Source organism: Mirounga leonina, unplaced genomic scaffold, assembly GCF_011800145.1.
Source record: "Mirounga leonina isolate KUSES-001 unplaced genomic scaffold, KU_Mleo_1.0 Mir_93, whole genome shotgun sequence".
NCBI classification, from domain to species: domain Eukaryota; kingdom Metazoa; phylum Chordata; class Mammalia; order Carnivora; family Phocidae; genus Mirounga; species Mirounga leonina.
Genome location: NW_023270854.1, coordinates 46,022,838 through 46,048,287, shown reverse-complemented (window position 1 = coordinate 46,048,287; position 25,450 = coordinate 46,022,838). Strand labels below are relative to the sequence as shown.

Sequence of the window (25,450 nt, the reverse complement as noted above, 5' to 3'; positions counted from 1 at the left end):
TACCCTGGCACCAGTTTCTTAGTGTTTTCTGTTTTCAGACTTCCTGCTGTGATAACTCATCACTCTGTGTATTTGCTTGTCTGTCTTTCCAGTCTTGAGGACAGCAGTTTGCCCTGTGTCCTTCCCTCTCTTATGCATCCAAGAGTTGATTTTTCAGTCTGGTCAGCTTTTTACTTAGTAGGGTGGAGTAGTGAATTCCAAGCTGCTTACATGTAGAATCAGAAGTTCTAAGACCATGTTTGCTTATGTTCCCTAGCTTGTTTACATATAATCATAATGACCAGATTTTAAACGAAATTCTGTACTTAAGACTGAAAAATCACGCTGTTCAGCTCTATCTGCCAATTATGCTGTTGTGCTTTTTAAAAAAATTTTTAGAAGATGAAACAAATAATGCAATATATGTTAAGAAAAAAAAAGAAGAAGAAGGTAGCGGGAGGGGAAGAATGAAGCAGGGGAAATCGGAGGGGTAGAGGAACCATGAGAGACAATGGACTCTGAAAAACAAACTGAGGGTTCTAGAGGGGAGGGGGGTGGGAGGATGGGTTAGCCTGGTGGTGGGTATTGAGGAGGGCACATTCTGCATGGAGCACTGGGTGTTATGCACAAACAATGAATCATGGAACACTTCATCTAAAACTAATGATGTAATGTATGGGGATTAACATAAGAATAAAAAAAAAAAGCTAAAAAATTTTTTAGAAGAGCTTAAATGAATCTACATTGTTTGAATGCTAAAATGTGATTTAATATTGATCTTAAGGGCTGGTGAGTTTTCTTTTTAATATTGGCTTCCCTAATAATTTTATGTCTTGAATTTAAATGATTTCATGTCTTGAACCTTACATTTCTATTTCACAAGCTTGATATATACTTTATTTGATGTTTAAGATAGAAAGAAATTGTTAAACTGAATGGTAAATAAGAGTATTGTACTTGCATAAGAACAGACATAAAGATCAATGAACTAGAATTGAGAATCAAGAAATAAACCCATACATTTATGGTCAGTTGATTTTCTTTTTTTTTTTTTTTTTAAGATTTTATTTCTTTATTTGACAGAGAAAGAGACACAGTGAGAAAGGGAACACAAGCAGGGGGAATGGGAGAGGGAGAAGCAGGCTTCCCGCGGAGCAGGGAGGCCGATGCAGGGCTCGATCCCAGGACCCTGGGATCATGACCTGAGCCGAAGGCAGACGCTTAACGACTGAGCCACCCAGGCGCCCCGTCAGTTGATTTTCTACAAGGATTCCAAGGCAATTCAATGGGTAAAAAGTAGCCTTTCCAACAAATAGTGTCAACTTGATATCCACATGCAAAACAATGAAGTTGCACCCTTACCTCACACCATATATGAAAATTGGCTCAAATGTGTCAAAGACCTAAATATAAGAGCCAAAACTATAAAATTTATAGAAGAAAACATACTAGTAAATCTTCATGACCTTGGATTAGATAGTGGTTTCTTAGATGTAAAACCGAAGGGATGAGCAATTAAAAATAATAAATAGGAATTCATCAAAATTAAAAACTATGCTTTGGGGCGCCTGGGTGGCTCAGTCGTTAAGCGTCTGCCTTCGGCTCAGGTCATGATCCCAGGGTCCTGGGATCGAGCCCCGCATCGGGCTCCCTGCTCCGTGGGAAGCCTGCTTCTCCCTCTTACACTCCCCTTGCTTGTGTTCCCTCTTGCGCTGTCTCTCTCTCTGTCAAATAAATAAATAAAATCTTTAAAAAACAAAACAAAACAAAACAAAACTTCTGTGCTTCAAAGGACGTTATTAAGAAAGTAAAAACAACACACAGAATGGGAGTAAATGTTTGCAAATTGTATCCGATAAGGGTCTAGTATTTAGAATACATAAGAAGTCTTTTTTTTTTTTAAAGATTTTATTTATTTATTTGACAGAGAGAGACACAGTGAGAGAGGGAACACAAGCAGGGGGAGTGGGAGAGGGAGAAGCAAGCTTCCCGCGGAGCAGGGAGCCAGATGCAGGGCTCGATCCCAGGACCCTGGGATCATGACCTGAGCCAAAGGCAAACGCTTAACGACTGAGCCACCCAGGCGCCCCCATAAAGAAGTCTTAAAACTCAACAACAAACAACCCAATTGAAAATGCAGAATAGCCTCAGAAAGAAAAGAGCCTGGTCCTTCTACTTCCTCTTCATCCCTAAATTTAAAACTACTAGAAAACCTCTTCATGGTGATGGTTTTAGCCTCTTGTTTGTTAAAGGAGAGGGGACCTGTTGGGGACCTGCATGCAGAGTTCTGCTGGGTAAAGTTGTCTCTTGCTGTGTGCCTCTTGACATTAGCAAGATGAGTCTGTAATTCATCGTTCAGTTGCCTTATATGTGCATGTCTTCACAGTCACTAGATGAGGCAGGGTGATATTTATTTCTGTTCTTAGTTATATGAGCATAATTAATGGATTAAGTTAAAGGATCTAAATAATGCCAAAAGGCCTTGGATCACTGGTCACAGTCCACTAAAATAAGTTCTTTCTTTATTTTTTTTTTTAAAGATTTTATTTTATTTATTTGACAGAGAGAGACACAGTGAGAGAGGGAACACAAGCAGGGGGAGTGGGAGAGGGAGAAGCAGGCCTCCCGCGGAGCAGGGAGCCCGATGCGGGGCTCGATCCCAGGACCCTGGGATCATGACCCGAGCTGAAGGCAGACGCTTAACGACTGAGCCACCCAGGCGCCCCTAAAATAAGTTCTTTAAATTCATTATTTAATAGCAAACTGCTAATTGATATATAAAAGCCTCTAGATGTTTAACAATCTTGATTAAAAGGGCTTAATCATGATTCTTTGAATGTTAAAGTCCATGATTATCAAACAGTCTTTGTGAATAGGTTCTACTGAATGGTCAACTCGCCTATGAAGATTACTGATAATAGACAGTTGATAGGATTTATTTATTTATTTATCTTTTAAAGATTTAGTTATTTATTTATTTTAGAGAGAGCGAGCAGTGGGGAGGGGCAGAGCAAGAGGGAGAGAGAGTCCTAAGCAGACTGCGCTAAGCGTGGAGCCTGATGTGGGACTCAATTTCACGACCCCAAGATCACGACCCGAGCCAACACCACGTCAGTCACTTAACTGACTGAGCCCCCAGGTGCCCCAGGATTTATTTTTTTATATTTATGTTTATTTACAGAACTTGAATTTTTAAAGAATCATAAATACTTAAAAAAGAATAGTTAGACATACATCAGGAGTGATAGAAAAGGAAGTGCCCTGCCACATAAATTATAGCAACTTGACACCAGTAAATTTGAATAAATTCAAATAGAGTACCTAGAATGGAATTCTGAGCTACACACTTAGTCCACTCTATGTTCACACAAGGTAAGAGAATGAAATGTAGCCCAACATGATTTGTCATTCTTCTTTTTCCCAAATGTTACCCACCTGGCAGTTCCCTTCTGTGAAGGCAATTCCCCACAACCTAAGACCACAAGGCAAGACCTCCAATTCTGTTGGATTGCTTGCTCTTCCCACATGAAATTACACACACAAAAAATAGTCCAGATCACCATGCTCTGTCCATAAAATAAATCCTTGTTTACCTTCTGGGCCAACCCACTCCGTGTCCCTTCACAATCTTTGCTCACAGTCATCTTGTTTACTTTTGTACCTTATCTTCTACTACAGACCCAGTCAGCAATGTATTTATCAGCCTTTCTTTCCCTCCCCTTTCACACTGAATGCTTTCTAGCGCCTCCAGTTTAGAGCCTGGAATCAAGAAATTACATTATACCAGGGCTGCCTTGCTTTTTTAATAGAAAGGCCTTCAAAATTGACTAAGCATAAAAACTGGCTAGTTTGGAAAGGGACTTTGTAACTTTGGGAAGAATGTAAAAATTCCTAATGCCTCTTGTTAGTGAATTGATAATGAGTGAATGCAAAGAAGAATAAAGATTAAGGAGAGTGACAAATAGGGACAATCATTTGGAGTTTTAAAAAAGATCATTATCATTAATTTGCATGCCATGAATGAAAAATAATCAAATCAACCTTAAGTCAAATCTCTCTATGTAATGTGTATTTTATTTTTATCAGCTACATTTTTAAAACAATCACAAGCACCATCTTACACGCAAGACTTCGGCTTCTGTACAGTTAAAATATATATATTATGTGGCAGCTCTGCAGCAGAGTCCTGCCTGGTACTTCCCAACTCTCAGCTTCATCTCCCCATCGCCTTCATCTCCCCATCTTCCCCAGCAGGAAATCTGCTGGGGCTCCTCCCGGATGCCCACTCTCTGCTCTGTGCCCTGGAAACTCACAAAAGACAGTAAGCGGGGACAACTGCAGAGCTGACCTCGTTTTCTCCCCTTTACTCAGGGATCACTGTCCTTCACTGCCTGATGTCCAGTGCCTTGAAAACCATTGTTTCAAATAGTCTGTCCAGTTTTTTTTTTTAATGTTTTATTTATTTATTCATGAGAGTCAGAGAGAGAGAGAGAGAGGCAGAGGCAGAGGGGAAGCAGTCTCCCCGCCTAGCAGGGAGCCCAATGCAGGACTCGATCCCAGGACCCTGGGATCATGACCTGAGCCGAAGGCAGACGCCCAACCATCTGAGCCACCCAGGCACCCCGAGTCTGTCCAGTTTTTTGTTTGTGTCAGATGGGGTGGTGAATGCAGCCTGTGGTACTCCATCATGGTCAGAAGGGAATCTTTAACTAGATCTCTAACAGCTGAAAAAATAAATCTTGGGCACCTGGGTGGCTCAGTTGGTTAAGCGACTGCCTTCGGCTCAGGTCATGATCCTGGAGTCCCAGGATCGAGTCCCGCATCGGGCTCCCTGCTCGGCGGGGAGTCTGCTTCTCCTTCTGACCCTCCTCCCTCTCATGCTCTCTGTATCTCATTCTCTCTGTCTCAAATAAATAAATAAAATCTTAAAAAAAAAAAAAAGAAAAATAAATCTCATGGGAGCCCAATTTCTCACCTTTCCACCGAATCAATTATATTTCACATATATTATGTAATATTGCTTGCTCTATTAAGGGTGAATGGTTAAATCACACTCAAATGTTTACAACAGAACATCTCACGAGCTTTGGGAAAATACTTTTTCAGTGTCAGTTAAAGGGAAACTGTTATCACAAGATTGCTTTATCAAGAATCAGGAAGTACGGTGAAATCAGCATTAGATTTTGAAAAATACTGTCATGAGCAGGAGGCTAGATATATTAGGTATCCGACTGGAAAACATACTTGTCAGAATTGTCTCGCTGGGTTAATGTCTTCATCAGTTGCCGTGATGTCGACCACCAACAGCACGAGGGCTCCCACTTTGCCGCTAAGCCCTCGCATTACTCTAGCGTTTTTAATGGGCTTACTAGCTTTTGCTATAATGCTGGGAAATGCTGTGGTCATTCTAGCTTTCGTGGTGGACAAAAAGCTTAGACATCGAAGTAATTACTTTTTCCTTAACTTGGCCATTGCTGACTTCTTTGTTGGTAAGTTACGTATCTTTATTTCAGATCATCTTTTCCAATTATAATCTATTTCTAAGACCTTAAAATTAGCTTTCTTTTTCTTTTTTTTAAATAAGCTTTTGTTATTTCAAGGGACTGTATAGAATTGGGGATGTTAAAAACAAAGTTTTTTTTTTTTTTTTTTAAAGATTTTATTTATTTTTATTTGAGAGAGAGGGAGTACATGAGAGGGGGGAGGGTCAGAGGGAGAAGCAGACCCCCTGCCGAGCAGGGAGCCCGATGTGGGACTCGATCCCCGGGACTCCAGGATCATGACCTGAGCCGAAGGCAGTCGCTTAACCAACTGAGCCACCCAGGTGCCCCTAAAACATAAAGTTTTAAGAATTAAAGTTCTGGGGAGGCTATATGGCACTTTAGGGGAAGAGTTTATATGTGTAAATCAGGCTTGTAGGAGAATTTTTGTTTGACAACAGTTTATTTTCTTTTTGTAGAATAAAAATAAGTCCAGAATAGTTCTGAAATTGCTTTAGTCTAAGAGTTACTTGTTTCTGAGGCTATTTTCCTTGTATGTTTAGGTTTATAAGTATGTGTAGAAATGTCAGTTGATGATACTGCTTTATAGGACCTTCTAGTATAATTTAATTTGTCATTGTCTACAGCTACATAAATGCTTTCATTTATTTTACGGTGAAACAAAACTTGTGAAATACGTATTTTATTGCCTGGAACAACAAATGTTAGGCCTCTTCTCTTTTGATTTCTCTGCAGATAGGTGTCAACTCAAACCAAGGTCACAAATGATAGTAGATTACCCCTATCATGGTAAGGACTATTAAGTACTCAAGTATGATTAGATAATGAGATACATAGAAGACTAAGTTAGGTTCTTTCTTTGGTAAGCTTTCAATGTAGAAGAGTGAATAAGAGAAGCTCACAAGTGATTCTAACAGTATAGAGTATGATGTGAGAACCACAGAGACATACCAAGTGCTATGGGTACTCAGAGGAAGGAGAGAGCACCTTTGGTTAATGGGTAGCAGCATCTGAAATGAACTTCAAAGGATGGGTAGAATTTCCATAGGCGGAGATGGAGAGGAGTATTCCAAGAATCAGCAAAGACATGCTGGTAGAAAATCATTGTGTACATCTTCCTAAATGTGAGCTCCTGGCTGGCTGTATGGGATCAGTAGGGGATAAAGTTGGAGTAGTTAGAATCTATATAATGAAGGCCCTTGAATACTAGTGTGTCTGGATTGGAGGTTACTCAACAGCCAATGTGGAGATCTGGATTTTTAAAGTAGGTGAGAGATCCGATGGATCGAACCTTTACCTTAGAGGCATTAATGGGGACGTAGCAGGTGAGAGAAGCTGGAGCAGGCAGCCGCTTGGCTTCAGAAACAATCCTGCAGGGGTGCCTGGGTGGCTCAGATGGTTAAGCGTCTGCCTTCCATGATCCCAGGGTCCTGGGATCGAGCCCCACATAGGGCTCCTGGCTCAGCGGGGAGCCTGCTTCTCCCTCTCCCTCTGCCTCTCCCCCTGCTCATGCTCTCTCTCCCTCTGTATCTCTGTGTCTCAAATGAATAAATAAAATCTTAAAAAAAAAACTCCTGCAGCAGTCTAGGCACAAGTCATATGTTAAGGCTCTGAGCTACTGTGGGGACAGTGGACAGGAAGTTGGGGAGGGAGGCAGAGCTGCAAGGGGGGTGGTTTGGGCAGGAGAAAGAGAAAAATGAGATAAAGATTAGGTTCTTATTAAGATTAATAAGATAAAGATTAAGTGAGACAAGAAAACTATGGCACAATTGGTAACTCCAGGTAACTCACATTAACAACTTGAGGTAGATCCTTCTACATCATTCTCTATAATCACAGAAACAGGTAAAACTATATGACTATATTCATGTGTGAACAGAGAGAATATTCTGCTATAAATATACTTACCCTCTTTGCCTTCTTCACAGAACTGTACAACTTTTAGATAATACTTAGGACTTACAGTCGATTCTGTATTTTGACTAACTCAAAGGGAGTGCTGGTGGGGAGGGCTGGAATACAACTATACCCAGCAGAGGGAGCCTGAGGCCTGAAGCTTTTGAACAAAGATGGTACTAGATAAGAACAGAGTGGTTCCTCATGTGGCCTAATGCAAGCACCAGGGCAGGCCCCACGATCATGTGCTTGGGCACCACAGTTTAAAGATGTGATGTGTCTCGGGGAAATGTTCCTGCAGATGTAGATGGGGGTCCCCTGCCACCAGCAGGCGGATGGAAAAAGAAAATGGCTTTGCTGCTGATGAGAGAAATCGAACATAAGCCAGAATCTCTCTCAATCTGCCAGTCTCCTCCTTCACATTTCCCCTGCCCCCTGCCAGCGTCATCCAGAGGTGTACTTACTTAACAATATTTGCCACAATGCTATCAGAATCAGGGCAGTCTCTGAGAACTTTCTGTCACAAGATTAGAGTTTTGTGTTGAGGCTGTCCTTTTTCCTTAGCCATGCTCAGAAGTGGGCTTTTTGGTTCTGAGCCTGTAGGCTCGTGACAGTGGTTCTGGGCCAGGGCAGAACTCATGAGAGTTTTCCTGTAATTGTATGGCAGCCATTCTTCATGTTTTGCTCAGGAGACCTCGAGCTCCAGAACCATGTGGCAATGGCCTGGAGCATCACATGTACTAGGTATTGGGGCTTTTAGCTGAACGCTCTCTTCTCACAGGTTTTAAAACTGGCCTCTAATCGAAAATCTAAATTTGTGGCACCTGAGTGACATTCCAGGCTGAATGTAGGGTTGGACAGCAAAGTTTTATCGAGGAGAAATTCCAGTACCAGCTACAGTGATATAAATATATGTCATCTGCACACTATTCCAAAAAAAAAAAAAAAAGTCATCTGCATACTATTAAAAAAAACCCAACTATCTCTATATATGGATATCTATAAAATTAGTATCACATGACTAATGTTTTGTCTATGGGTCCCTTCTTCACATCTACACGTGTGTGGGCATTTTTGGCCTACCGGACCATGTGACAGATGGCCAGGCAGGATCTGCAAGGACAAAGGTGGTTGGGGCTGACAGAGTCTGAACCATGTTTTCAAGAGGGCAAAGTTTATCTTTAGTCCCCTCATGCCTCAGTTCAGGACTCTTCTTTTCCCCGTTGGTTAGCTTGGGCTGCCATAAGAAAATACCCCAGTCTGGGTGACTTAATGGCAATTGACTTTCTCGTGGTTCTGCAGGCTGAGAAGTCCCAGATCAAGGTGCCAGCAGATTTGGTTCCTGGTGAGCACTCTCTTCCTGATTTGTAGGCGGCTGCCTTCTCCACGTGTTCTCATGCGGCCTTTCCTCTGAGTGTGCATGGAGGGAGCGAGCAAGCAAGCTCGCCGGTGTTTCTTCTTATAAGGACACTAATCCTGTTGGGTTAGGGTTCCATCCTTATGACTCATTTAACTTTACGTCCTTGTAGGCCCTATCTCTAAGTGCAGCCACCCTGGGGGGTAGGGCTTCAACATATGAATTTCAGGGGGACACAAACATTCAGTCCATAACACCCTCTATGCACTCACCATTATCCGCACATTCCCCTGTTGGCCCAAAGAATTCACTGGGGCTTTTAGCATCCTCCCCAACTTTTGATTGTCATTTTCTCATGGAAGATGTAGCTTCTTAGCTGGCTTTGGAAAGAAAGGGCAATACCAGACTGGTGGTAATTTTCAAGCAAACTGGGCTTTCCCATTCTCATCTATTCATTCATTCAATACTGGTTTATTTTGAAGCAGACACTCTTTGAGGTGGTGGGGACAGAGCAATGAAAATAGGGACAAAATTCCCAGGCCTCATGGTGCTTTTATTTCTACTGGGGAGGGTGGGGTGGGAAGACACATAATAAATATAAATAAATGAATAAAATTATATAGCATTTTAGACTATGGTCATTGCTAGTGAGAAAACCAGCAGGGAAGAGGGAGAGAAAGGGTGCTGGAGATGGAGGTTGCCCTTTAAATGTCAGGGGTAGGGCTCATTGGTCAGGACACATCAGAGTGAATAGGAGGAGCTCTCTGAGGGAAGGGCATTTCCTGCTAAGGAAAGTGCAAGGATCTGAGGGGTGCAAGTGTGGTGTATTTGAGACTAGAGGAACTGGGGTAGAGGGAGTGAGGGGCAGAGGGAGTAGCAGGAGGTGCGACAGGAAAGGTTGGGTGGGGCAGGCTGGAGTGAGCAAGTGGCCTGGGTTCTCACAGGGCTTTTCATCCTTTTTTCTTCTCTCCTCCCCTCGTTCCTTTACCTCCTTGTTTTTATTTCTTCACTGCCTTCTCTCTTTTTAAAAATTTTTTTTAAGATTTTATTTATTTATTTATTTATTTATTTATTTGATAGAGACAGATAGTGAGAGAGAGCGAGAGAGAACACATGGAGAGGCAAAGGGAGAGGGAGAAACAGGCTCCCCGTGGAGCAGGGAGCCCGATGTGGGACTCGATCCCAGGACCCTGGGATCATGACCTGAGCCAAAGGCAGATGCTTAACTGACTGAGCCACCCAGGTGCCCCTTCACTGCCTTCTCTTAATATAATTTGTTTTCTCTTACTCTCCACCCCCAACCTCCTTAATCTGTCATGCCAAAGGCTTATTGCTCTTTTCAAGAAACTAGCTCTTAGTTTTACTTCTCAAGTCCGTTTGACCCAGAAGCATGATTCTAGAGTGGAAGTTATAGAAACACTTCAGAGTGGGTATATCCTAGAAATATTTCTGATTCAGTTTTTGAAATTCCTTTGGAATAAGCCACAAACATCTCCACCACTCAACAAGACAGAGGATCTGAGCATGACATTTGTGCTAAAATACCATGTAGAACATGAGGTGACAGCAGAGTTTCATTAAAGCCAAAGGAATGGGGGGCGCCTGGGTGATTCAGCCAGTTAAGCCCTTAAACTGCTGCCTTTCGCTCAGGTCATGATCCTGGAGCCCGCATAGGGCTCCCTGCTCAGCGGGGCATCTGCTTCTCCCTCTGACCTCCCCCCCCCCCCCCCCCCCCCCCCCGTCTCGTGCTCTCTCTCTCACACTCTCTCCCTCAGATAAACAAATAAAATCTTAAGGAAAAAAAAAAGGCAAAAGAATAGGACTACAGCCTGTTTTAAACTGCTATCTCAAGCAGCTCCTAAAATTTTGAACACACCCAGACACACCCTTCCTCTTTCATCTAATTCAGAAAATGTGTGGACAAGATTGCTGAACTCATACCCTCTCTTTAATGTTTAAATAGACTGGTGTCTGTAATGCAAATGATTACTGGTGTTGAGCCTTTTGTCATTCTGTGGAGAAAATCAGCGCGTGTGTGTGTGTGTGTGTGTATGTGTGTAAAATACTCATGTTGGGAATACTGGACCGAAGCCCCAACTCTGGGCCAAAATATGATACATATCTCTGTTTTGAAGATACTTTGACTTATCTCAGGTGATTTATCTCAGATACTTTATCTTATTTATTTACCTATTTTATATCACAGGCGTGTGTACACATGCGTGTGCATATGTGCACCCCCCCCCCCTTGAGATGGAAGGCCCCATAAGGAAGCTTGGTTATCATTAAAAATATAATCAAAGCATGAAACAAGAAGGCAATTTGAACTACATATAAGAACTGACCACACAACTCTTCTATCTCAATGATGCCTTGTCTCTCATCTTTGTATGTGAACTTAGGTACAGAACACCAGAGTCTGCATTCCCTTTCACTGGTGCTGAAACCGCACCTCATTGGTTATATCCTCATGTCATCTGGTTTTGGGAGAATGCAGGGTTTCCTTCATCCTTCCCTTTCCTTCTCCTTTCTTTCTTTCTTTTTTTTTTTTTAAGATTTTATTTATTCATTTGAGACACAGATACAGAGAGAGAGAGCATGAGCGGGGGAGAGGCAGAGAGAGAGGGAGAAGCAGGCTCCCTGCTGAGCCAGGAGCCCTATGTGGGGCTCGATCCCAGTACCCTGGGATCAGGACCTGAGCGAAGGCAGACGCTTAACCATCTGAGCCACGCAGGCGCCCCTCCTTCTCCTTTCTTTTGCCTTTACTATTGTTCTTCATGATAGGCTAACTTGATTTTCACATGAAAATAGGAAGTCTTGCCAAGTGCCTGATAAAATATGAAGATTCTCACTGAGCTTCCTCTTTTTTTTTTTTTTTTTTAAGATTTTATTTATTTGACAGAGAGAGTGAGAGAGCACAAGCAGGGAGAGCAGCAGAGGGAGAGGGAGAAGCAGGCTCTCCACCAAGTAGGGAGCCCGATGCGGGGCTCGATCCCAGGACCCTGGGATCATGACCTGAGCTGAAGGCAGACGCTTAACGACTGAGCCACCCAGGCGCCCCCTCACTGAGCTTCCTCTTAATAGGTTATATATTCAGTGAGTAGTGTCACCTGTCTGAAATGTCAATACAATGAAAAACTCGAACAAAACTAAAGGAAAGGGAGCTCAGTTTAGTCATTTTTCATAATTAAGCGATTTCTGTGCAGAGCTGAACCACTTACACATTTGTTTAGTTAGTGCAGTGTAGTGGTTTAAGTCAGGAGTCCTGAAATCACACTGCCTGGTTTCAAAGCCAATCTTCCACTTACTAGCTGAGTGAACCCTGGGCGATTACACCTCCGTTTTGAGCTATAGGTTCTTTATCGGCTAAGTCAGTATGATTTCTACCTCAGACAGTTTCTGTGAACATTAAATGAGGTGACATATGCAGTAGACATAGCCCAATGTCTGGCATGTGGTAACTGCACAACACATATCAGCTGTTACTAATTTATTTCAGTTAAATGTGGGAGCCATTGGTCAACTCTCAATGTTGTGAAAAATACAAAGATCAACTTGCAATACAGTTTCAGCCCTCAGGAGAAACAAGTGAAAAGATGACAGAGATGCAAAGTAGAATGTATTTATACATGAGAGAGGAAGGGAAGAGCAAAGTACCAGCACTGTGCAAATGAGAAGGGGTCACTTCGGCCAAAGAAGTTCCAAGAAAGATAACAAAGAGGAAGTCCTTTTTGTGAACTGAATGAAGAACGAGAAGGAAGTAATTAGACTTCTCAGTGGAAGAGAGGAGGCTATTCTAGGAAGAAAGAATGTTGTTGGCAAAGGACACGTGAAACTGTGGGTTGTGTTTGGGGGAAGGCTGGCCCATCCTGTCTGGGTTGGATTATGGACATAAAGATGACTTGTTCAATCAGAGAAAGATAATTATATGGTTTCACTCATATGTGGAATATAAGGAATAGCGCCAAGGGTCATGGAGAAAGGGAGGGAAAACTGAATGCGAAGAAATCAGAGAGGGGAACAAAAGAAGAGAGACCCTTGACTCCGGGAAACAAACTGAGGAATGGGAAGGGAGGTGGTTGGGGGGATGGGGTAATTGGGTGAAGGGCATTAAGGAGGGTATGTGATGTTATGCGTAACTAGTGAATCATTGAACATTGCATGAAAAACTAATGATGTATTATATGTTGGCCAATAGAATTTAAATTAAAAAAAGAAAAAAAAAGATGACTTGTGCCGTATATGTTTCGAAATGTGGGTCAGGACCTGAGCCTAATTTGGAAAGTAATAAGGAAACATAGGATACGTATGACAGCCATTGTAAAAATGGTATTTAAAGAATGTGTAGGAAATCAGTCCTGAGTTTTTTCGATGAAACACAATGAATTTCTAAATTATAATCAAGCCACTTTGGGTCAATTCAGATATGTCATTGTGTTGTATGCCTCTGTCTCTTTGTATTCATTGATGTGCGCTTTTTTTTTTTGCCTTATTTTTTCCTTATACAGGTATGGTCTCCATCCCTTTGTACATCCCTCACTTGCTGTTTGATTGGGACTTTGGAAATGGACTCTGTGCATTTTGGCTCATTGTTGACTATCTTTTGTGTACAGCATCTGTGTATAACATTGTTCTCATCAGCTATGATCGATACCAGTCAGTCTCGAATGCTGTAAGTCAAAACATTCATTCACCTTCTTTAGAAGATGACATACTTGTACATTTTGCATCCCCAAGCAGAAATTTTTTTAAGTGTAATTTTTTGTTTAGTTGGCAAACCTTAGAGGAGCCTCATTATCCTTCTGTTATTTGGCACTATGTTTTCATTGGCCCTTAGTGAACAATTTCTGTGTGTGATTTGGCTAAGTCACTCACTCCCCTACGTGCCACTAGCGTGGGAAGGCCGTCCAAGAAAATCCAAGGCAAGTTGTCGAAAGTGGTATACTGAGTCCACAGTAGATTGGATATACGTGTGAGTCACAGTAGACTTATCAAGTCCATTCTTACACAAACTAAGACCTGAATATTTTCCTCAGGTGGGACCTGGTGGGCAAGTAGAAAGATGCCCAGACTTTTGAATGTCATGAGAAAATCAATTTTGAATGGCCAAAGGAGAAAAGACAGTATACAGAGAAGCTATAGGTTAGACAGTGGGACCAGCCTGGGAGATCAAGTCCCAGTGCCAGTGTAGGATCCATGCCAAGAAAGTCTGAATTAACCCAAGATTTGGAATCTTGGTTTCAACAAGTTAGTGACAGTTCTTAAGCAAGCTAAATTTATCAGCAATAGAACAAGGGGAAAAACAGGCAGATACAAGTAAAGACAGAAGGTGTCAGTATGGGGCAGTAATCTGCAGTCTTCGAGACCTAGATGGGAAAACTCCTTCACTCCTGAGTCCCAGGGCCCACATCTTTGGGGGATGCGACTGTGTGCAAGGGATTTTGCTAAGTGCTGGGATATAGAAATGAAACATCAGTCTCCACTTTTGAGGAGCATAATAGGCTAATGTGGAGACAGATCCAGAAACAGATGGGCTCAGTACCATGGACTAGGTGTGGTGTTGGAGATGTTGAGAGGCCAGTGACAGCTTGGCTTGGGAGGACTGAGCAGCTTGGAGCAGAAGGCTTGGGAGGGTATATTGCAGAAGGCAAGGATCAACTGCAGGAACAAAGATGAGGCTCAAGTAAGATAGAAATTTATTTTCCTCTCACAGAACATTCCAGGAAAGCCTTTTCTCTAGGAACTCAGCCAGGGACCTAGGCTAACAGGGTGGTTCTGCACCTTCTAGGGCAGGGGTCAGCAAACTTTTTCTATAAAGGAATCTATGGTCTCTGTTGCAGCTGCTCAAATCTGCCATTATGACACAAAAAGAGTCATACATAATATGTTAAAGAAAAAAGGAATGATTCATTCATTGTGTTCCAGTAAAAATGTATTTATCCAAACAGGTGGTGGGCCACATTTGTTTCATGGACAGTAGTTTGCTGACCCCTGCTCTAGGTCATTATTCTCCTCTGCATGGTCAAGGCCAGGTTGTTGCCACTCCAGGTTCTAGAAAGGATGGGTAAAGGGCAGAAGTCCAGGGCAAGGGGTTTTCTTTTAACCAAGTAGTGCAGAATCATACAATCATTTCCACTCACATTTTACTGGTGACATTTAGTCACATGGTCTCCCATCTCACTGCAACAAAAGCTGGGAAATGTGGTCTCTAGCTGAGCTGCCGTACTGTCAGAAAGAAGGGGGGAAAGAATGTGTTGGGACATCCAGACACTTGGCCTCGGGTACGTCATTGGCACCAGAGTCCAGTGCAGTTGGTACTAGACAAACTATGGAGAGAGTGCAGATCAGCTTGGATGAGCAATTCAGATGCCTATAAGCTCATGGTTTTCAAATTGCAGCTTGTGATCCATTATTGAGTCATGAAGTCAGTTCAGTGGGTTGTGACCACCTTTTTTTTAAAATGAAAAAATACAGAAAAAACCATAGTAAAACAGAATAAAAATAGAGTATAAAATATCAGACTACCAGGTACATAATAAATATAAGTATTATTTTATGAGTACTTCTGTCTGTGCACTTAGTGATGACATAAAATGTATTTCTTAGTTTGAGTTCATCAAAATGTTCGAAAAAGAGTGCTCTAATTCATAATCTTTCCCATTTGTGCTGAAACATTTCCTTTTTTTTCTGGGTTAGCATTTCTTTTTAGTCTTCACTGGATGTTCCTAGTTAGTGTTCGCTAGGACATCCCTTTGCTGGATGTCCGAGCCCTTGGGTCTACCTCAGTTGTGTGCAAAGGTAAGAGAGAGTTTGTACAGTTAGGAAAAGTGTGTAGAAGTCACAAAGACATGAGGACTGATGTCCAGAGGGAAAATGAGTGCGTTCGTTTCCTAGTCTTGCCCTGAGGAATTCCCCTGGCCACGCAGGCTCTAAATTTGGTGAGGGCTGGGTCGGCTGGATCCAAGAGCCTCAGTACGTAAGCACGGAGTCAAGTGTGTAACAAGAGCTCCACACCCCAGTGCATGGATGCTTGCAAGGGGCGCTCAGGCAGCTCTTGGGCCTTTGTTGGCGAAGAGTTCAAATGCAGCAGTGTGAGCCAGGAAGCCCTCAAAGACCATTGAAGCTCGTAGGAAGTGGTTGTGGGGAAGCCGAGCTCTTGCTGTAGTTCAACGTGGAGAGACAGTATGATAAGTCAGGGTCATGGGCTGGGCCTGGGAAATGGAAATCTGACAATAATTTGGAAAAGGAAGGCCCAATACTGACGGCAGTGTGTGATTACAGTGCTCAGACACATTTTCTGGAGAGGCAGATTTCCGTGTGGCTGAAGCAAGAGGGGGTGGGGGAAAGTAGCACAGGGTAGTTGGAAGGAGTAGGAATTCAAATGTATGCAGAATTAAGATAGTAAGTGGAAAGAGTATTTTTTTTTTTTTTTTTTTTTTTACCTGAAGATGAAGAAGGAAGCTTGAGAATAAAATCAAGACCATGAGAAATATGGTTGCTGGGGGGTGGCTAGATTCCTAGGACTGCTGTAATTAAGTACTGCACATTGGGTGGTTTAAGACCACAGAAACTTATTCTCTGGAATACATTTAATGTTTGGAGACCTGAAGTCCCAAATCAAGGCAGAGGCAGGGCGATGCTCTCTCTGAGGGCTCTAGGGCTGCCTGTTCCATGCCTTTCTCTTAGCTTCTAATATTATCAGCCATCCTTGGCATTCCTTGGCGGTCCTTGGCTTGTGTCGCTACAGTCTCTGCTTCCATTGACACAGGGTGTTCTCCCTGTGTGTTTGTGTCTTTCTTATAAGGACACCAGTCATATTGGATTAGGGCTCATTGAATATGACCTTATCTTAACTTGATTATATCTGCAAAGACCCTACTTGCAAATGAGGTCATGTACGCAGGTACTGGGACTTAGGACTTCAACCTGTCTCTTTGGAGGACACAATTCAACCTGCAACAGGCACTTAGGATGGCTCTGCAATGCCATCTCATTATTAACATCAGCAAGTTCTGGGGGCTGCCCTGCCTTATAAAAGAAACCCGATTGACAGAGTGTTTGGATATTTTATTGGGGCCAGAAAGGAAACAGGATAAGAAGCAATATTCTGAATAACGAACATATTCTGTCATGGGTGGAGTACTGGGCCATTGATTGATGTCAGGAAGGCCACTCCAGCTGGCTTGGGCCTGGATTCAAGCAATGCTTGAGCTATCTGTCAAAAATGCTACCCAAAGATGAAGACATGGGCATCATCTTTTCAATTCCCTTGGATGTCCATTATCTCATTTGACCTTATGCATAATAGAAAAGAGATCACTTTCCAGCATATTGCATCACATCATTACAAAGGCTGAACAGAGCAATTAAAAAACTAAATGCAGTTTTATGACCATCTGGGTATTGTTACCATCTTCATAATCATTAGATTTAGTGCAAAAGATGTATTAATTAGCGGCATGAGAAGCAGAAGGCAAAAAAGCATATTGTATATGGGAACTTGTGGTCAGCACCATATGCATTTTAGCTTAGCCTCAGAAATATCAGTAATTTGGGGGAAAAAACCCCCACTTCCCTGCGTTTTTAAAAATAACTTTTTTTAAAGCCTTCTTCCTCTTACCTCCAGCCAGTCGGTGAGCCCTTCCCAGCCTGCACAATCCATCAAAGAATGACAGGGCTGAACATTGTTGTACTTTTTAATAAAAATGAGAAAACACCGTAGCACAAGATTTAGAAACTCACAGAGAAAATAGTACATGAGAGATGGTGGAAAGAGAGGCACGTTCCAGTTTCATGGGGGAAATCATTTCCTTTTCCTTGAGTGAGGAAATCAGAGAAATATGGAACATATGAGCTGGAAGGAACCTTACTGACCTAAAAGAAGCTTAGGGACTTTGTCTGTTCCAGATCCCCTTAAAAAAATTCTTGGTTCATGTGTTCATCCCTCATATAGGGTGGGTGACCTTTTAGGTTTCTTATAGATGATATTTTTAAAGATTTCAGGATCTATTGAAGATCATGGGTCCTGAGAACTGAGAGCAGTCCTTACTCCTAGAATCTCATTTTCCCTTATAGAAGCCAGGCTTCGTGACCAAGCAGACCTAGAACATTCTTTACTCTTTAAAAAAGACTGTGGTACTTGCCATGGCTGTGTCTCTCAAAGTGGCTGACCACGACAGCGTTGGCACCATTTTTGTTGAGTGGAAATATTTATAGAAAGAAATGATTTGGTAATGCTCAAGAACATTATGCTATTTCTCTATAGCAGGTTTAGACTTTTTTGGGGGGTGGGGGTCATCTTCTTGGGAGCAATGTAAGAATTCTCTCTCTTTTTTTTATTTATTTATATATTTTTTTAAAGATTTTATTTATTTATTCATGAGAGACAGAGAGAGAGAGGCAGAGGGAGAAGCAGGCTCCCAAGGAGCAGGGAGCCCGATGCGGGACTCGATCCCAGGACCCTGGGACCATGACCTGAGCCGAAGGCAGACGCTTAACCATCTGAGCCACCCAGGTGCCCAAGAATTCTCTCTTTTTGAGGCCACCTTGAAATCTCAGGATAAACTACAGAGTAGATTCTTCCTGAATATTAGAATCAAGAAAGCCAGTGGCTTTCAAACTTGTTTGACCGTGGGAGAAACGCATTCGATAGTGGAGTTCAGTACATGCGTTTCTCTCTCTCTCTCTATGTATATCTACATTCCCAAAGCCAAAGTTCCATCAAACAGTACATACCCTTACAATTGTGAGGCACTCTGACACTGAGCGCTCTATTTCATTCAAAGAAAAATGCCGATCATGACCCAGTTGGCAGATCGTGAAACACTGTGAAAAGGGGCACCCCGTTTCAGCTGTTTTCCCATTCAGATTAGCGTCTGCGGAGTTGGAAACATCGCGTTCTTATTTTAGATACTGATCTTAACATTTTCTAGAATGTCAGAGGTTTAACCTTGAGGATTACAGATTCCGTCTGGAAGGTCATGGAGAAAGTCTGCATCGGAAATTGAACCCTCTGTCCTGGCCCATATCATGTGACCCAGCGCCAGGCAGCTTCCCTACCTCTTGCATAGCCCTGAAACTCCCAAGGGCCTGTGATATGCCTTCTGCAACCGACATATGTTCGTTATATTGAAATAATTTATTTGGTCTCTTTTAGGTATCTTACAGAGCTCGACACACCGGGATCTTGAAGATCGTGGCTCAGATGGTGGCTGTCTGGGTACTGGCCTTCTTAGTGCATGGGCCAATAATTCTAATTTCAGAGTCTTGGAAGAATTCCAGTTGGAGAGTCTTGGAGGAGAAGAAGGCTTGTGAACCTGGATTCTTTACCATATGGTATGTCCTCGCCATCTCGTCTTTCTTTGAATTCCTGGTCCCAGTCTTCGCAGTGGCCTATTTCAACATGTACATTTACTGGAGCCTGTGGAAGCGTGGCAATCTCAGCCGGTGGCAAAGCCAGCCCACACTCCCTTCTCCTGTGTCTCCCAGTAACTGTGGATCCTCACTCAGGGGTGGACTGTTTTCAAGAACATCTCTTCCTGAACTGAAGGAAACAGTACCATCTACTCCTTTGAAAAGACATGAAAGAAAGAGCAGTCTCTTGTTCTCTTTAAGAGCCCAGATGAATGGCAGTATAATTGCTTCCAAAATGGCTTCCCTCACCCATTCTGATTCCCTATGTTTTCACCAAAGGGAACATATTGAACTGCTCAGAGCCAGGAAATTAGCCAAGTCACTGGCCATTCTCTTAGGTGTTTTTGCCTTTTGCTGGGCTCCCTATTCCCTGTTCACAATCATTCGTTCAGTTTACCCACTAGACCAGCGTCCTCAAATAGTTGCGTATGAAATCATGTTTTGGCTTCAATGGCTCAATTCCTTTGTCAATCCTTTTCTGTATCCATTGTGTCACAAGCATTTCCAGAAGGCTTTCTCGAAAATATTTTGTATGAGAAAGCAATCCATATCATCACAAAATCGGTCAGTGTCCTCTTAAAGATAATTTTATCCTTTGTAAAAATTTTAGTCTTAATCTCACCTACAGGAATTTGATCTGACTTTCATTTTGCCTTTTCCACTCTGCCAGGAAAGTCCATAAAATTGTAACACTTGAAAACTTAAAAAAAAAAAAAATCGGAGCCTGGAAGTCAAGGGAAAATTATCCTGGTGAATAATAATAGTACAATTAGAAATAGATGACAATGTTTTTGTAAACTTATAGCCACAAATGCACTGTACTTTTTTTACTCATTGCCTCTTCCTTGTCTTTTAGATCTTGATATAGCATTGATGGTGAAAGTTAAGAGTTCTTGTTTTCTTTCCACGTTCAGTGTTTGCTATAGCCTTAAGTGAATTTCCTTTTTTATTTTATAGTGATGAAAAATTGTCAAGTTTTAAAGCCATTTTTCCTAAAGTATACAATGGAAAAGGGGGCTATATTGCCCTCTTTGCTGGAGGTGGGCATTATGATCAGTGGGCAGGCGTGCTGAGGTTTGAATTGTCAGAAGCAGGGGGTGAGGGTGTGCCCAGATGGAAAAGTGGAAGGCCCGTGTACTTCCGGACTCTATGTTCCTGATCCCAGGAAAGAAGGAAGTGTGGGGAGGGAAGAGCAGGTAACTGCAGCTCTCAAAGTCCTCCAGTGCCGTTATCTGGGAGGCTTGGCAATCACAGGATGAGCGAGTGAGGGACGGACAAGATCATCCTCTGATTGAAAGGATGGCTTTCCTTTTTTCCTTCCTGTCCTCTTCTTCCAACTTCCACATTGGCTAAGACCTGTGTGAGAAAATATGGAAGAAAAGAGAAAGGCTAAGAGATAACAAAAGGACTCTATGATTAAACCTGATGTACCTGGTATAACATTCACAGAACTAATGGATGTCAATAATTATTAATAAAATATACTTCTGTATTTATTTGATGTCTTTAACGTGTATGCAGCGCTCAGAGGGATGCCTTTATATGCAGTTAGTGTAGGTTATACTTTGCTGATGAGTCACATTTTCTTAGCCTGGTGACATTTTTTTCTTTTTCTCATTATTAATTTTTCTTCTTCCTTGTCCTCCCCTTCTTCTCCCCCTCCTCCCCCTCCCCCTCCTCCTTCTTGTGTTCTTTGCCTGTCTTTGTCATAACATTTCATTTTGATTTTGGTTAATTTCATCTCTCCTATAAGTTTTTATTAGTGTTTATTTTATCACTTCTCAGTTGTTCCTATATAGTTTAGTCATTTTCATATTTCTTAGACCTTTGAAATCTTGGTTAAATTCAAACACTAAAATACAAAAATCCTTTAAGTACATAAATGATTAGATATGCCCATAATTTTTATGTATACTTATGGCTTGCATTAAGTCCAAAATAGGAGATACATGATTAACATTCAATAGTAATCTTGAAAATTTGAGAAATAAACCCTCATAAATATGCAAGTTTTTATAAAGTTACTTGTCAGCTATTGTTTTTGACATTTATACATTAGTAGTTGTGGATTTCATATGATCACTGGAGGCTCGAATGTTCATTGAATGGTGTGGCTCCATGAAAACTTTTTCTGATTGAACCCTAGTGGAAACATGCCTAAATATTCATATGTATTTTCTAAAATATAGAAAATATAATATATATTGTATTTCATTCAAAGATGTCATCAGTGTAAAACATAGTGTTACTTTATTTATCACTATAAAAGAAAATGCTGCAAATTGTCTATGAAACAATACTTTAAAAATCACATTGCTAGGAAGTCTCATTCTGATTGCAGAGTTGTTGAAAGGTGAGCAATATGTGTCTTGGAAGTGATAAAGTATGATACATTTATGATGAATGAACAGAACAAGGCTAATCCTCTGTGAAATGAGAGTTTGAATAAATAAATACTTTTGATGGAAAATTCACATATTCATTCAACGAACGTTTATTAGGGGTCCATCATGTGTTAGTTACTAGTATACTGTAAAGACACCTATGAACCTCGTTGATTTAGTTCCCTTGGGGTAGGAATTTTACTTTGGGGTTCTCTTACTACGATGCCGGCACCCCATAGGTGCTCAGTAGATAATTACGGAAAAGGCATGCATTAGGCCTTTTCCTTAAAAATAGAATATAAATCCTAGGTTTAAAATTCAAGTCTTTTAAATTTGCCCTGGAGGAACTTTAAAATATGTTTTTCATTATAAGAAAAGTAATATGTACCAATCATAAAAAGAGAAGACAGTAATAAAATAATTCCTATACCCAAGAAACAGACATAATTATTAGTTTGGTGTAGGTGTTTCTAGGGGGAAAAATAACATAATTCCATTTTTTAGAAACACGTGTTTGTATATCTAAACTTCTCACAATCTCCTCGGGTGAATTTTGCCCTAAAATGAAGGCTCCTATTCTAGTATGAGTAATTACTGTATCCTTCCCACAAATGGAGCTAGCTTATAAATACTTATTAAATTTTAAATAAAAAATAATTCATTTCAAATTGATTTAAAATACTTCAATACTTAATATTTAAGTATTTTTAAATACATATTTAAAAAAATTTTAAATACTTACTAGGTCATCTTAAATCCAGACCCAAAACCACTGGTATAATTGTCAGAACATTCCTTAGAATGTGGGTTCCTAAGTGTTGACTTTGGTTGGCCTGTTTAGAAATAGATTCAAAAAGAGTGAAGAGAGATTTAGGGATATAAATGCCACTTATGACAGATACTTCAGGTCTAGTCTTTTATTTTTAAAGATTTTTATTATTTTTTTGACAGAGAGAGGAGTGAGTACACAAGCAGGGGGAGCAGTAGAGGGAGAGGGAGAAGCAGACTCTCTCCTGAGCAGGGAGCCTGACTAGGGGCTCAATCCCAGGACCCTGAGATCATGACCTGAGCCAAAGGCAGACACTTAACCCACTGAGCCAGCCAGGCACCCCCAGGTCTAGTCTTTTTATGAATCATGAGGGTTTTGATTTAAGTAACAGAACAATCATAACTGTTTTACAGGAGAGCTTTTTGTGGCTGTTTGGTAACTATTTCTTGCAGCAAGGATCTTGGCATTTGAAGAAATTATTTTTCACATTATAATTTCAGAAAAAGAAATTCTAGCAGACAAAGTAAACTTTTGGTTCTAATGACTGTTACCAGTCAGGGTTGAGTCAAGAAAACAGAAGCCATGTTAATTATTTCAGACCAAAGGAATTTAATACACAGAACTCGGTAAATATTGGAAAGCTAAATGAGCAGGAAGTAGATGTTGACAGAGTCCAGACATAATAACTTAAACGAGGAACTACCATCTTCAGGAAGATAGAAATGAGAGAGAATCAAAGAGAATCTGGGATCCCAGAGGACCCATGCTTGGAGCTCTGACTGGTCCTCATGGCCAATAGTTAAGGCCTGGAGGGCCAAGGGGTGGGACCAACTGGCGCTCAGAGTTCCTGGGGGTGGGACGGGATACTTACCTTTGTCATCTTCATTTACCTGTGGTTCCCCCCAGGCATGGCACTTGCAACTCCTGCTCTGTATGCAAAAAGGAAGAGTGATTCATGAAACTAGTTTAGTGAGTCCCCCAGAAAGTACGAGCATGGCCTTTTCTGTTGGAAGTCTTCCGTTTTGGGGCTCTTTCAATTAGGATTCCTCTGGTTACAAGCGACAGAAACACAATTGGAACCACCTGTGCCGAAGTGAGCCTCTTGGTTCCTGTTGCCAAAGAGCAGAAAGACAATGGTGGGAGACAGTCCAGTGACTCTGTGACAACTTCATTTTATACTGTAGCTTCTCCACAAGGCTGGGATAATGAATGCTCATGTTTTCCATCAGATAGGGAAAGGGCCTCTCCTAGTAACTGTGAGAAAAAAAAAATCTTGGAAAATATTCATCGAGTGCCCAATGGTTATCTTGTGTTGGTAACTTGGGACCCATCCCTGCCGCGGGATGCACCGCCCTCTTGGGTCAGGTCCTCCTTCAGACTAATCACGGGCAGGGAGGTAGGGTCAGCCCATTCAAACCACGTGACTTCACGAGAGAGAAACCGTTTCCTTAAATGAAGAGAGGTACGGTTGCCCAAAGAAGAGGGAAGAGATAATAAAAGTCTACTCCAAGGGCTAGTCAAAAATTGAGGATGTCGGGGCGCCTGGGTGGCTCAGTTGTTAAGCGTCTGCCTTCGGCTCAGGTCATGATCCCAGGGTCCTGGGATCGAGCCCCACATCGGGCTCCCTGCTCGGCGGGAAGCCTGCTTCTCTCTCTCACTCTCCCACTCCCTCTGCTTGTGTTCCCTCTCTCGCTGTGTCTCTCTCTGTCAAATAGATAAATAAAATCTTTAAAAAAAAATTGAGGATGTCATGAAGATCTGATTGTCTTCCCTACACATTGCAAAAGGCTGCCCAAATGGACACAATTTTCTATCCCTTCCTGTATCCTCACCCTTTGCCACGTAACTTTGTAGCTCTTCTCACCAAGAGGGACTTGCTGTGGCCAATAAACTGTGGCTAATAGGCAGTGGAAGGGACGCCATGTCAGTGTCAAGCCTAGGTCTCAACAAGTGGCCTGTGCACATCTGTTCTACCTCTCAGAAACTTGCTCAGCTGCCAGGTGCACACACCCAGGCTAGACCACGGAAGGATGAGGTTCCACATGGAGCAGAATCAAGCTGCAGTAGCTGAGCCCATCTTAGAGAAGCTGCCCCCCCCCCCTCCCCGCCATGCCCCAAGGCTGACTCAGCAGCCGAATGGCAGTGCCTGGGCAAATGCAGGCTAACCAAGACCGGCTGAAAGAAGCCTCGTGTGGCCCAAACCACTGCGTTCACCCAGAGACTACTGACAAATGGCAAGACACTGCATTTGGGGAGTGGTTTGTATTCAGCAATAGCTAACAGACATGGCAAGCGCTTTCCCTCCTGTGTTGATTTCAAGAGAGATGTACATATTTACATCACTCATTCTTCTTGGGGAACTGAAACCAGAGACATAAAAATTATTATGTAATAGGACAGACATTTTTTTAAGGCCACACTTACTTCCCCATGGAAACGCAGTTATTGCAAACTGACTTCATAGCAAGGACAAACGATTTTGCAACATCACAAACCACACAACAAAACAATAGTAGGGTAGATGCAACCATGAGGGTAAAGCTGCACTGTGCGGATGGAAGAGAAAGGGCATCACAAGTTCCCACAAGCTGTTCTTAGCTACACACGTCTCTCCCTTAATTGCCTCCTTCAATTTCTTCATGTTTCTATCTTAAGTCAAATACTGCAACCTCAGGACTGGTTATGGGGTTTGTATTAAATAGTCTCTCTTTTTTGGCTGCTTTTCTCCTTGTTCAGGCCTGTAGGCACATCTTTCTAGGCATAAACTTCTACTAGGAAAGAAGAGGAGGAGGGAGAAGACTTTAAACGGAACCAGCCAGTCTGGCTAGTGCTGAGTCGCTCTATGAAAGATGAGCAGCAGAAGCTGAACTGATCTCTCATTCAGATTTCCATGCTGCCTTTCTCCACTCTCTTACCACAGGTCACAAGGAGTGGGCCATAAAAGGAAACATCTTGCAGGAAAAGTTAAGGTGACTGTTAGTTAACCAGAGCCTAAGGGAGTTAACCAGACAGAGCAGGTTAGTTTACCTGCTGAGGTGGTACAGAGCCTAACTGACCTGGGGGAAGAAAGCACCCAACTCCAGCTGGCTACAGCCATCCTGACCCATTTAACTGTGGAGAAAAAAATCCAGGAGCATTTGTGAGTTCCCAG

The 25,450-nt window shown here is 42.0% G+C and overlaps 1 protein-coding gene across 2 annotated transcripts; it reads left to right on the top strand.

The window, feature by feature from the left end:
* Window positions 1-1,241: 1,241 nt before the first annotated feature.
* HRH4 (histamine receptor H4) lies at window positions 1,242-21,620 on the top strand. 2 transcript variants are annotated; one of them, XM_034996313.1, is made up of 3 exons: window positions 1,242-1,268; window positions 13,242-13,405; window positions 18,890-21,620. In XM_034996313.1, the coding sequence occupies exons 1-3, from the start codon at window positions 1,265-1,267 to the stop codon at window positions 19,724-19,726; spliced, it is 1,005 nt and encodes a 334-aa protein (XP_034852204.1). In that variant the 5' UTR covers window positions 1,242-1,264; the 3' UTR covers window positions 19,727-21,620. The 2 variants fall into 2 exon arrangements, with proteins under 2 accessions (XP_034852204.1, XP_034852203.1); XM_034996312.1 differs by lacking the exon at window positions 1,242-1,268 and adding an exon at window positions 4,928-5,468.
* Window positions 21,621-25,450: the final 3,830 nt, after the last annotated feature.